A 13,354-nucleotide genomic window follows, 5' to 3' on the forward strand; every position below is an offset into this window, starting at 1 on the left:
TTCTCCATATAACTGAAATGTTTGTTTTGAATGAATAATGAATGGACAGATGGATGCATGTAAGCATGTTACTTGTGTATATGTTTTCATCTTTCGAAGCCAGCTTCAAAATTAGTAGTAGGCATAGGCTTCAAATGTTGGGCTGCCCAATCACATATCTTCCCAGAACTTCTTGTATTTTTTGCCGTACTTTCCTTATTTTGAAAAAAGTGAAAGGATTCTTATGGTGATATACATGCATTCATTCGTACTGTGGCATATAGATCTGTTGCTACACAGTAACTGCGAAACAAATGAGACAATGGCCATTGCTATGCAACAGCTTCCTAAATACACAACAGTACTGGAGCTGTTGCTAGGCAGTGGCCCCCTTATGACAGTGGAAGTACTGTAGGAAGCACCAAGTTCAGAGAACAGACTCCCAGTCCCACTAACAGTGACATGTTAAAAGTCACCACTGTAGTCCAACAGATGATCAAAGAGCTCAGTGAAGCTGTGTCAGGAAAAAAAGACAAAGTAATGGTCGTTACAGAAATGGTACTTAACTTAATGAAACAAAATGGCCTCTAGAGTTCATAGGCCACTCAAAGCCATAGTATTTAATGCAAATGGCATTTGGAAGTGGTGTATTAAGCTCAGTAAACAGCTGCAAGTCTTACATATAGATGCAACTCTGCTCTCAGAGACATCTCAAACCCCACGAGATGTTTTTTATTCTAAATTATCATATTTAACAGACTCACAACTTACAGAGAAGAAAAATCATTTACCATAACCATGTAGACCTATCCTATATGTGCAGTATATACCCTTGGTAAAAAGAAAAGTAAAACCATTTCTGTAACAGGCCGTGAAGATCCATAGGGTTGTGAGACGTTGTGGCTCCCACATTTTCTCTAGACAGTCGGCTCACAGATGGCGGTAAGGTTGTCAGCCTTACACACTGGCTGCCCTATACCCCTCAAGAATATTTCCATTTCTCATGTCTGTTAGAGGCTGAGTCAACCCCAGGGCCATACTATGACTGCAAGGATTAGGTAAATTGAACAAATCCACCTCATCAGGACTTGAACCTATGACCTTCCAGCTTGTAGCGTAGTGCCTCAACCAACTACACTATCGTGTGCCCTGTATGTTCCCTTGGCAATGGCGAAGTCCCTTCATAAGAGACAAACCCATTGTCTTGTCAGAGAGGATGTTACATGAGGACTATAACTGCAGGGATTCAGTTGCGTGCGCACAGGCGTCCGTGTGTAACAGTGAACTGTAAAGTATAGTCACACACTGTATCAAAGTATGCAATAAATTGAGTCAACTTAAACCCCATTTGTATAGTCAATCATACACATGACAATACATACTTGTAGAGACCAGCATCTTTTATATGCATTTTCTGATCTTGTTTTCACATTTATAAAAAAATGTGGCTTATTTTCAGTTGCCTACATTAAAAGTGTGGATGGATTTGTGGGTTGTTATAGAGGATTGGGCCCAAAACTTTGTGCCTATACTATAAATAACATCACATATCAGAAAGTACATGAGCAAATAACATTCGAAAATGATTCAGGTGCCGAAACAGATGAAGAGACAGCAGAACGTAGAAGGTGAGCTCAGTGATTATAGTGATGCTACTTTTGTTTGAAGGATACATGAACTTTTTTGTTAATGAAAGTGTAGAACATAATTGTTCTTAATTAACATGGCTAATATGTACATTCCAATTCTGCAGTTTCTTTTGGTCGTTGCCACATTATTGTTATTCTGTTTTTAGTGAAATCTTGCTCTGGAAACTTAAGAAGCATCAAAGAAAGAAGGGGAACCTAGTGGTCTTGGGATTAGGTCTTGGGCTTTCAGTCAGGGATTCCTAAGAACAATCTCCAGTCAAATCTGTATGCAGATTTTTCCACTCACAGGTTGATGCCTTCATATTTATCAGAGGCAAATATTTAGGAATGTGAAGATTATCAGTCCCCCCTTCAATCTGGAGTTAGTGAGTTAATATTTATGTACAATAATTTCTTAGCCCAGTTTTCGTCTTGGTCATCTCAAGATGAAAAATCCCATTCAGTAATTTCTGTTACATGAAATGCTGGAGAATACTGTACAGCAGGAATGTTCAGCGTGTTGATCGCGGGATGATTTTTGGTCGATCTCATGGGCCTAAAAGGAAATTATACGTGAAAAGCATGTAAATTCACTTCTAATATAAAATAAGAAAGAGATCATAGCTACTATTGAAGATATATAGTTATCAAGAAACACCATTGTGCAGTGAATAGAAATGATGTGTGGAAACATAACTGAACAGTTGTTGAAAGATGTTTCCAATTGTGTTGCTTTCTCCCTCCAACTGGATGAATCTAGAGACGTCAGAGACACAGCCCAGTTACTAGTTGCTTTTACAACAAACATCATGTGTCGTGTTTCTTTTACAAATATTTTTGCTTAAAGCGAGGTACGACATTCCTACTGTACAGTAGACTCCTGATTATCATGGTAATGAAAGGGACAATATGCGTGAATGATCTAAAGCAAAGATAATATAAGTTTTGATGTTGTTGGGATACCATTGTGATTGCTGAATATAGAGATTCAGGAATGTGTCCATACTGAATATTCAGTTGATATATCTCAAAAACCTAAGGCAAAAAAAAAGGCAAATCTATCCCTGTAAGAGGGCGTGAATGCCCCTGGGGGTGTGAAAAGTTAAGGCTCCCACATTTTCTCTGGACAGTCAGCCCACAGATGATGGTAAGATTGTCAGCCTTATGCATCAGCTGTTCTTTACCCCCCAGGAAGATTCATGGTACTCATTTCTGTTAGAGGCTGAGTCGACCATAGGCCCATAATGTCGCTGGAAGGATTAGGTAAATTGAAAAAATTCACCTCATTAGGACTCACATTTGTGACCTTCTGGCTTGTAGCATAGTGTCTCAACCAACTATGCTACCGTGTGCCCCTCTCAAAAACCTAATCTTATAGAAAAGTTTATTGCACATGAAGTGAGTTTCATTTTTCCCTGCAACTTTTGTTTGAAACATTTGTTTGTCCCACTAAAGACTTAGCACGTTGCACTAACAATAGAAACAGAACTGCACATTAATTGTTAATATTGCCTGATCTAAATGAAAGTTGGAATGGCTTGATAATTCTTCATAAATATGCCCAGTATTCAGTTTAATGAAAATCCATCCTGTGATTTGCTAGTTGTTTCACGTGTAGAGATGAACTGAGAGAATGTAATGGATGCTGTACATGGTTGCAAACACTCCTGAACAGGCATATGAATAGGCCAAAAATTGAATAGTTGGGAGCATACTGTAGAAGGAAGTTTAAGCAAGAGACTTTTTTCTGGGATTTAACACTATGTAGTTCCGTAGAAGTTTATGGACGTTTCAGAGGATTGTATTGCCTCTATCTCCAGTGTCGAAGAGTAAGGCAAGAGAGAAACAAGTGAGAAGCAGCTGGCAAGCAGTGTGAACTTCTACAGAACTACACAGCATTACATCCCACGAGGTGTGGTACCATTCATAGTCACCATCGTGATAATTTCAAATCCAGTGAACTTCAGACAGTCGTCCTACCTGTTTGCTGGAGAGATATCTTTCTGTAGGTTAATTTCTGTTTCATGTTTTCATCAGTCGAATATGTGTAAACAACATTACTCGGGATATAATATGCCGTACTGCCGCAATCGTTGCCAGCCAGCCGTTCAATGTTATAGCAGTTCGTATGATGGCAGAGTTTGTTGGAGGTGAAAATAAATATCGGTGAGTATTTTAAAAATTTTCTTTTCAAGTTAGAGCAAAGGACGTACATTTGTGGAGCTTGTATCTAATTGTCTCATTATGCATTCATGTTATTTGAAAATCAGATTCACTATCAGTACATACAGAATGAATGTGGAGATCAGTTCCATTCAATACGGGTGGGTATACCATACTTCCCCCCTTAACTTGCTTTGATTTTTTTATGCATTGGTGACCAATTTGGGGGGCTAAAGTGAAATGCATACATTCTAGATCAAATGTTAAAGTACTGAGACAGATATATAGCAGTTCTGAAAGTTAAAGTCCATACTCATGAGAAACAGAAAGCTAAGAGGATTCCAACTCATGAAACTGTCAATCCCAATACATATGTTTTTTCCACTTGGGCATAATTGTATGAAACACCTAAACAAAATAATGTACACAAATATTTTGTAAAGAAGACTTCTTAAAAATAACAATTGAAAGAAGATACTGATTTTGGTTTGGATCCTGAACAATTTTTTTTATAAATTGGCTGGACAACATTCACTCCCATTCGTGGGCTTAGCCAAGAGACAATCACTATGATAAAACTGAGTGAAACCTGAAGCTACTGCAATGGTTTCAACTTCTCCATCACAGACAATTTGTTATCAGCATTTTTGTGTGGGTGCTTGCACGTGTGCATGCACATTCATATGGATGTTTGCCACCCTTGTACTTATTTGTTAAAATACCAATATCTGTATCACAATTTTATTTTTATAGTGGCTGTGAGGGGTCTGAAGGGGAGTATGTTGTACTTACGCCTGACATAAAATTGTAAAGTAAAGTAAGTAAAGCTATCCCTGTGCCAGGCCGTGAAGGCCCATAGGGTTGTGAGATGTTGAGGGTCACAGATTATCTAGACAATCAGCTCAAAGATGACGGTAAGGTCAGCCTTACGCACCAGCCGCGCTTTACTCCCCAGGAAAATTATTTCATTAATTCCTGGTACTCATTTCTGTTAGAGGCTGAGTCGATCCCAGGGCCATAGTGTGCTTGGAGGATTAGGTCAATTGAAAAAAATCCAGTTGACCTCATCGGGACTTGAACCCACGGCCTTCTGGCTTGTAGCATAGTGCCTCGACCAACTATGCTAACTACGCTACTGTGTGCCCCCCATAAAATTGTGGCCACAGATATAAAACTGCATGTCTGTTTCATCCCACTGTTGTTATACACAATGCACTCAAAGTGCATCCCTCACTCCCTCTAGTGCTTCTCAGAGAGTCAGACGTATGTGGCTCTGAAGTGATGCTTTTCAGTAGTTCAGAAATTAAGCATATATCTTTTTAACTTTTTAATCTCAGTAATTGAGTAAATAAATTAGCATAGCAATGAAGCTGTTAATTATAAATAAATGTGAAATTTTTACTTGTTACAGTGGGATATTTAGTTCAATTAAAGAGATCTTCCACGAAAATGGAATTCTGGGGTTCTTCAGTGGAGTTGTACCTAGGATACTAGGAGAAGTAACATCTTTATTTATTGCTAGTTCCATGACATTTGTTGTAAATTCCTATCTTGTGGATGACCAGGAATTAAAGAAGTTCAGTGCAGCATTTATGACTGTGAGTACATTATATTTTTTGTTATGGGTAAAATTTATGGAATTTCTATATTTCTTATAATGTTGGTTTAACAGATCAGTCAGGGTTGTCAGAAATAGAAATAAATTAGGATGGAAGTCTACTTCCTTGATGATTTTCTCACCTGATGTTCAGAGGTAAGGCCCTAGATTATGAGAGTTCTGACATCTCTTATAAAAGACTGTTTTAAATCTCTGCATATGGCCTTATGCAGGTAAGAAGAGCTGCAGAGAAGACAATTTTGTCCAACATGGTTTCCTGAAAAATGTTAAGATTCTCTGCAAACAGAGGGTGGAAAGATTTGTTACTTTGGTATGCATGATGGAAATAAATATGGCTGTTACATGGAATCTCTTTTGAACACGATCTTAAGTGTCTTATTAATACAGTTATAATGTTTCTCAATATAAAATTTTCTATATGTAAGTTTTTTCTCAGATTAGTCTCCTAATTCATTATTCAATTGGTATTTAACTGTTAATATGTTGTACTTTGAAATGTATGTAGAAAGTAACTTCAGTTTCTTATCTTGTGAAGTTATGTCTTGCACTAAGAACAACAAAATAAAATACTTTTTTCTTTAATTGAAAACTTTACTGAACATGGAGTCATCTAACTATCTTTTTCAGTTTCTTGCATCCGCCATCACATACCCATTCCAAGTGGTATCAAACTGTATGGTTGTTAATAATTCTGGGTAAGTTATTTCCAAGAACTGGCTTTCTGTGTGTGCTTGTTTTTTCTTGCTCTTCAGACTATCAAGCATTTAGCTCAACAGTAATATACATGGTGTGTCCGGGATCCGTGAGGACTCATTTTTTAAAATTTGCCCTGCAATGCCACCTCTTGGCGAGTTGTGGCATTAAGATTCTTGAAGTTTCAGCCGTGACTGTCCATAATTTCAAAGCGCAAGCATCGCTGCATCATGTGTTCTGAAGCTCATTGGAAAATGGTGCTTGAACAGAGAGCCAACATCAAATTTTATTTGAAGTTAGACAAAACAGCTGAAGAAGCGTACAAAATGATGAAAAGTATGTACGGTAGTGATTGTTTGATGGCTATCAATAGTTGAAACATGTAGCAGGGCCAAAAATGGTCTGATCTTGATATTAGTGGTGGGGTGTGACGGATATAATAAAGAAGTTGTAGAATGTACCTTAGTTTTAAATGTGATTCCACGAAAGGAGTACAGTGACTGATTTTGAAAACTTTTCAATTGATTCGAGCTATGTATTGATTCAGAAGGAGACTATTTTGAATAAAAACAGTGAAATTTTGAAAATAATTCACATCTTGTATTTTTAATGAACACAGTCCTAACAGAACCTGGACACACTGTGTATGTGGTTTATATTTGGAGGTAGATGGTTTTATACTAGTTGAAAACTGAATATCATGTCTACAGTTTCTTATGGTTTCTCTCAGTTTCTCTTGTCATAAGCCTTCCATTATTTTTGTAGTTGTTGCAGTTCAATCTATCGGAAATATAATTAAATATGAGGGTTGTTCATAAAGTGGCCTCCAATGAGCTGTTAACAAAGTATGCAATGAGGGAAAAAATTATTATACACAAAAAATATGTACATACTTAAGCCCACTTCTCAAAATAGTCACTGCTGGAATTGAGGCGCTTGGTCATATTATGGAATAAGTTTTTGTATGTCTGTGTCAAAGAAGTCTGCCACCTGTGAGCTGAACCATGTTTTGTATTGTGAAACGCGAAAAGAACTGCATAGGGCCTTTCAGAACAAATGGCATGGAATTCTAACATCCAGTTTAGTGCTCCTCCATGACAATGTGCATCCACATACAGCTGCTCAAACTTGAGCACAGCTGGAACATTTCAATTGGGAGTTTTTACCACTCTCCTTACAGCCCTGATCTCACTTTGAGCAACCTGTTTGCCTACCTGAAGAACTGGTTGGAATCACAGCGCTTCAGCAATAATGAGTAGTTGATGGAAGGCGTCAAAACATGGCTGAGCTCACAAGCAGCAGACTTCTTTGACACATGCATGCAAAAACTTATTCCCCGATACAAGTGCCTCAGTTCCAGTGGTAACTAAGTTGGGAAGTAGCGTAAGTGTATGTATAATAAATTTCTTTTCAATTTGCTTGCTTTTATAACAGCTCACCAGGGACCCTGATATAATGAATATTACTGGTGCCAAATTTCTCAGCCACTGCCTTACATGAATGAAGTTTCTGCTTTATATAGTCACTTTGCCAGCAAAACTTGAAATGAACTCCAAAATTATATTAAGCTTTAAGAGATGGGCCATTTAAATTCTGTTAATGGCAGCAGGTTGGAGTTACTTTAAATGCCCGCCATTGTAGAATATTACAAATTGTAAGCATGTTACTGAAAATACTGTGATTTCTACAATTTTTGTGATAAACGAAAGAAATGCTGATTTTATCTAGAAAGAATATGGAATCAGATATAGTAATTTACAGATTTTAAAATCTGTAAAAATTGTTACACTGATTCCAAAAAAGAAATTTTCCCCAATTTCGAGCATCCGTCCACAAATATGCATACAGTTTCTGCAGTATAAATGCATGCTGCTGACATCCTGTCTTACTGTATCTTATCTGGCAAAAGGTGTGGAAGTTTATGTTTGTATTGCACATTCTCCAGTCACATCGGAACCTTTCTGAATGCACGAGTGTGGTCAAAGTCTTATCGTACGTTGTCCTCCAGAAACTCTGACTGTGTCTATCTCGGACTAGCCACACAGAGGTACTGTTCTCGGAATAGCTCCGCAATGCCCCCTTACTTCCTCGCCACTTTCAGAGTCGTCTGTACCACAGTCTGAATTGGTGTCATTTATACAAGCTGGAAAACATTCCTTCATCCCATGTTCGCCCCACGCACACTCAAGCATGGGAAGCATATTATCAGCTACGGCTTCCATGTGAAATAAGGCCATGGTGGATAGTTGTAATTGCGATGTTTTATAAGCGTGATGATTAGAGGAGGCCACTCGACATCACTGGCCGACTTCCTCTAGTAGGAGACTGAGGTGTTGTGTGTGCTCTTCACATGGGAAACAGAGTTACATCTGGACAAAGTGCATGAATTGCGACGTTGAACTCTGCATTCAGTTAGATGATGCAGGAAGGAAGACAGTCTACTTATAAAGCGGGTGTCCAAAAATAGTATAAGTAGAACAAGAATTTCTATTTTAAAATAAGATTTTAAAACATTGTGTGCACGCGTGGACTGTGCGTACTCATACAGTGTTGCACAGCCACTCGGCTACACTTTAAAGGTCTCCATACGGTGTCGCTAGGCTGTTAACGGTGAATTCTTATCTAAGCTTTACATTAATTCAGAGCATGCAGTTACTGAATCTGTTTGAGGGGCTGTAGAGAAGTCTTTTTCACACATTCACAAATGGTTTTGCCACATCAGTAAAGGTAGTCATAAACTATCCTGGCTGAGGTTCTTTGTAGTTTTCCTCAGACCTTCCAGGCAAATATCAGGGTAGTATCTCATGTAAGCCATGATCATTTCCTTCCAAATCATTTCCAATTCGTCGTTCTTCAGCCATCCTTCCAGTGTACACTGTATTGTCTCAACACTGAAATGACACTAGATAATTCTTGCATTTATTTTTAAAACCATATTAATATTCAATTTTAATATATTTTCCTGTTGTTCTCTCTCTTTCCCAGACTGATTGCAGGAAAACCTCCACAAATGCCACTATATACATCATGGCTTGATTGCTGGTCACATCTCTCACGTACCAACCAACTTAAGCGTGGTTCTAGCATACTGTATCGTTACTACACAGGGCCACAAATTGTCATTCAAGGTCGCTGTGTTGCTGTTAACAAAAAGGACTTCCTACATAGTAATTCTTAAACTCTGGTTCAGAAAAGGTGTGTATGTATAAACATGTGCATATGTGGGTATGTTTCCTTAACTCCTGAAAGTTGGTAATGAAAAGGTCTGTAGGGCCCATGTACAAATGTGTGCATATGTGAATACTTTTCTTGTTATTCTGAAGGCATAACTGAATTTAGATAGTTTCTGCACATCAGTAATGGGTAAAGGGGCGAGGTAGTGGCTTGCTAAGGGCTGGATGACCAAGAGGTCGGAGTTCGAGTCCCAGTAGGGTCAAGAATTTTGTCTATGTCTTCCAGACCAGCTCTGGGATCCACCCAATCTCCTGTCCAATTGGTACCGAGGGATGTTTCTCCAGGGGTAAAGCGGCAGAGGCGCAAAGCTGACCACTCACCTCCAGCTAGTGCCGAGGTCAAGTAAATGTGGATCTATACATCCACTCCCCCATACACCTTCATGGCATAGTGTTTAATTAATTAAGCACAGGGACAACTCTACCTTTACCAGTAATTGATAGTCCTTAATCAGTTTCACTTTACATGCTAGTAATATATTTCTTTGTGAGCATAATTGTATGATTTTAATGTAAATTGTTTGTTTTCCTATAACAAGTTATTAGTCTGAATGCTATCAGCAGTGTGTATCATATGTTTGTGTGAATGTGCATGTATATAAATAATTACAAATGAGACCGTTATGCTGTATATTAGTAGTCGCAAGCAAAATAAGAATCCTATTAACTTTTAGAACATGAAATAATAATTATACGTAGTAGAAAGATAAAGGTTTTACACTAAAGCCTACTTTGAACCTTGCTCTTCTTGTGCTGTGGCTGAGTAATGTACGAACTGGGTGCTTTAGCAGTAGATAAAGAAACCTCCAGGATCCAGTTGACAGGACGGTAGATGTGCCTGAGAGCTAGTGTGGTTGTAGTCTCTGCCCCCAGCAGGAATTTAACCCTGAGTCTCTGGTTGTCCACACTGTAGCGTAATGTCTTATACTGACTGAACTTCCCAGCTCTCAGTCATATCTAGTACTCATAAATAATTGAAATGCTGTGGTGATATGGTGAATGCAAATAAATTGAGACTAGTTACAAGATAGTTTTGTCCATTAAACACACACTGTTTCAATCTGTTTGATATTTTCTTAGTAATGTTATCTGATATAAGTATGTCAAAAGTTGAGCAGATTTAAGATGTGTATATTGGTGTGACTACATTGTGAAACTGTACTTTCTGCTTTAACATAACTCTATATATGAAGGTGGTTTGGGAAGTTACTTTCATAAATTTATTTCTCATATCATGCATAAAAATGGTATATTACACATCCGGGATTGTTACCACCTTGTACACTGAGACATCCCACCAGTACGCCATTTTCTTTTTGTGCCATCTTGAATGAACTGTATTCCTTTTGAGCAATGCCCCTGTTGCTTCCATGTCCTCAAAATGTGGTTTGAATTGATGACCCACAAGATGTTTTATATATGGCCCAAACAGGTTTTAGTCACTTGGGGCCAGATCAAGGCTATATGGTGTATGATTCATAACTTTCCAGCCAAACTTTTGCAGGCATTTTACTGTTCATGAAAGTAATTCTCCGACCTGTTGTCATAATTTGTTCATTGTGCAGTGAATGCAGATATAATCTTTACAAACTGCAGGAGTGGAATTTATTGTCAGAATGCTGGAATGCTGTTCGTGTTACCATATGCCTTACTTTATATAAATGGCATACTGTATCATAGAAATGAAATACAGTGGTGCTAATTGATTTATCTTACTGAGATGTACAAATTAATCTAGAGAACTTCTCAGTCCAGTGAATGTTTAAGAATGTACTCCCAAAATTTATATGTATCCTAGTAAATAGGCATTTATAACCAATTAGCATGATTGACTAATATAAAAATTACAGATATCTGGTATGAGATATATTCATGTATTATTTAATCTTTTTTAAAATAATTTGACTTTCTCTTTTAAGAAGAGTTGTGCCTGTATTGTTATCATGTATGTGTGTGCACAATGGGGGGAGGTACACCTTCTCCAACAAATTTGGAAGCATCTGATCGATTTTCATTGCATCTAGTATGAACATCACCATTGTATATCTTCACTTCCCGCAATCAGCATCAACATGGCAGCTGTACACACTTCTAAGGTGGAAGCAATGCTGGCACTAGTAGGGTCCTGAAATTTTATGTGCTAATAGATCTTCAAATATATCCAGTTTTTAGTTTCATATATAGACCGCCTCTATGGTCTAGTGGTCAGAGTTCCTGCCTACAGATCCAGAGGTCCTGGGTTCCACTCAGCCTTGTGAGGATAATTGAGGAGCTATTTCAAGGAAATAGTGGCTCTGGTCTAGAAAACCGAAATTAACAGCTGTGGGGATTCGTTGCGCTGACGATACGACAGCTCTATCCACTAGAGTTGGCACTAACTTTGTCGACAAGTGGCAGTCACTTGGCCCGGTATAGTTTGCTTGCAGACTCAAATGACATAGTTTTTTTTTATATGTAGCATGTAAGAATACTGTGATCGTGAAAAGAAAGGTCTCAAAATGTTGACAGATTTACACATTTTTAGTGTGTTTGGAATTCTGTCCCTCTGTATACATGGATTGGCAACCTCACCAGCACCTGAATGTTTAGGCGCATGTTATTCATATTTGGTATTCAGGAGTTTATTCATCCTAGGTCAGTGCCCAGGGAACCAAAATATTCCAGCTCCAAGAAGTAGGGGGCATTCAGATTGGCTCTAAGACACAAAATAGCAATTTTCCCAAAAAACGGCTCCAGTGCTTTTGATTAAATATCAGTACTTTATGGAGTCATATTCCTAAATAAACTGCATAGGTGTTATCTTTGGACAATAACAGTATGTGCACTGGGGCCCAAATGCAAAATGACAGTTTTCTTAAAACCTGCTTTACCAGTTAGGTGTCTTCATTGTTCGGTATTCAGCAACCAACGGTGGTCTACTGAACATCAGTTGATTTATTTTCCAATATAATGTAGTTGAGGTCAATCGTGTATGAGAAGGTATATACAATGACTTTGCACCTACTTCTGCAGAATGTAAAACTACAACATTACAGCCACGTGAACTTTATATCTAGCTTAATGTTTGATGGCAGAAAATAATAAACCAGTGAAGCTAGATATGCAAAATATTATGTGGAAGTAGGCCATAAACATGGCTTTGAATTCTGTAAGATATATTTTTATATCCTAACAATTATAAGCAAGGGGACTATGCAGAATGTTAAGGCAGTATCTGGAAAATTTACCTTAATCTCCATCTGTACTATTGGAAATTATATCCATATGTGGGTCATTAAGTATAATTGTTAGTTTATAGTTTCTGCTAGCCTCAAAATATAGATTGAAGAACTTCAGTGAAAGTAGTGCCATTAGGTTGTTGTTCACTTTTGTAAACAGAATATTTTATATTCAAAATTTGAGAAGTTAATTGTTTGTAAGAAGCTTAGGATTGTACAGTGCTGTATTTGTTACATCTGGATACTTGCACCTTGCTTTCTGAATTCTTCCTTTTGCCACAATTCATTAAACTTAGTTATATTTATATATGTGGTGTGTGGCATTTCTTAAAGAAATTGCATCTCATGATGAGATTTTGAAATTCATGTACACATAAAAATGCATAGGCATACTCATCAAAGAGTAAATATGTTGGAAAACCCATTAACTATTCCATATTTTAAGGTTTTGCCCCATTTAACATTCAATTTCAGTGATCCCAAGTCAGTAATCTCAGTGTTAAATGACCTTAGTTTAAGATTTTCTTCAGTTTAGTATTCAGATGCACTGGTCTCAGAAGAAACAGTATGTAGGGGTTTTCTATGTTTAAAATATTAGAAGCAAAGCATTGTGTACATGTAATGAAGTTGGTCCCTAATGGGCTTTTAAGTATTCATAGTGATGCTAATGTAATGTGATGAATGAGTACATTCTTTTGAAATAGACAACATAAACCCTCACATAATGTGTTTAAGTGAGCATCACATGATTGAACAGGAATTGCTGGTCCTCTCAATGAATGGTTGCCAGTTAGGCTCAAGTTTCTGCTGAAAGAGTCTACA

General features: G+C 37.7%; 2 protein-coding genes across 2 annotated transcripts in view; both read left to right on the plus strand.

Moving 5' to 3' along the window:
- Positions 1–9,533, plus strand: part of LOC111865403 (mitochondrial carrier homolog 2) — a 17,652-nt gene extending 8,119 nt beyond the window's left edge. Inside the window, exons 3-7 of the mRNA XM_023853397.2 lie at positions 1,439–1,607; positions 3,645–3,773; positions 5,182–5,368; positions 6,016–6,083; positions 9,067–9,533. Of these exons, the coding sequence (XP_023709165.1) occupies positions 1,439–1,607; positions 3,645–3,773; positions 5,182–5,368; positions 6,016–6,083; positions 9,067–9,259 (746 nt within the window). The 3' untranslated portion in view covers positions 9,260–9,533. The remainder of the gene's footprint in view (positions 1–1,438; positions 1,608–3,644; positions 3,774–5,181; positions 5,369–6,015; positions 6,084–9,066) is intronic.
- Positions 9,256–13,354, plus strand: part of LOC111865402 (serine/threonine-protein phosphatase 6 regulatory subunit 3) — a 56,706-nt gene continuing 52,607 nt past the window's right edge. The window contains exon 1 of the mRNA XM_033751817.1: positions 9,256–9,276. The gene's annotated coding sequence lies outside the window, so the exon portion shown is untranslated. The remainder of the gene's footprint in view (positions 9,277–13,354) is intronic.

Source organism: Cryptotermes secundus, unplaced genomic scaffold, assembly GCF_002891405.2.
Source record: "Cryptotermes secundus unplaced genomic scaffold, Csec_1.0 scaffold295, whole genome shotgun sequence".
In the NCBI taxonomy this organism is placed as follows: domain Eukaryota; kingdom Metazoa; phylum Arthropoda; class Insecta; order Blattodea; family Kalotermitidae; genus Cryptotermes; species Cryptotermes secundus.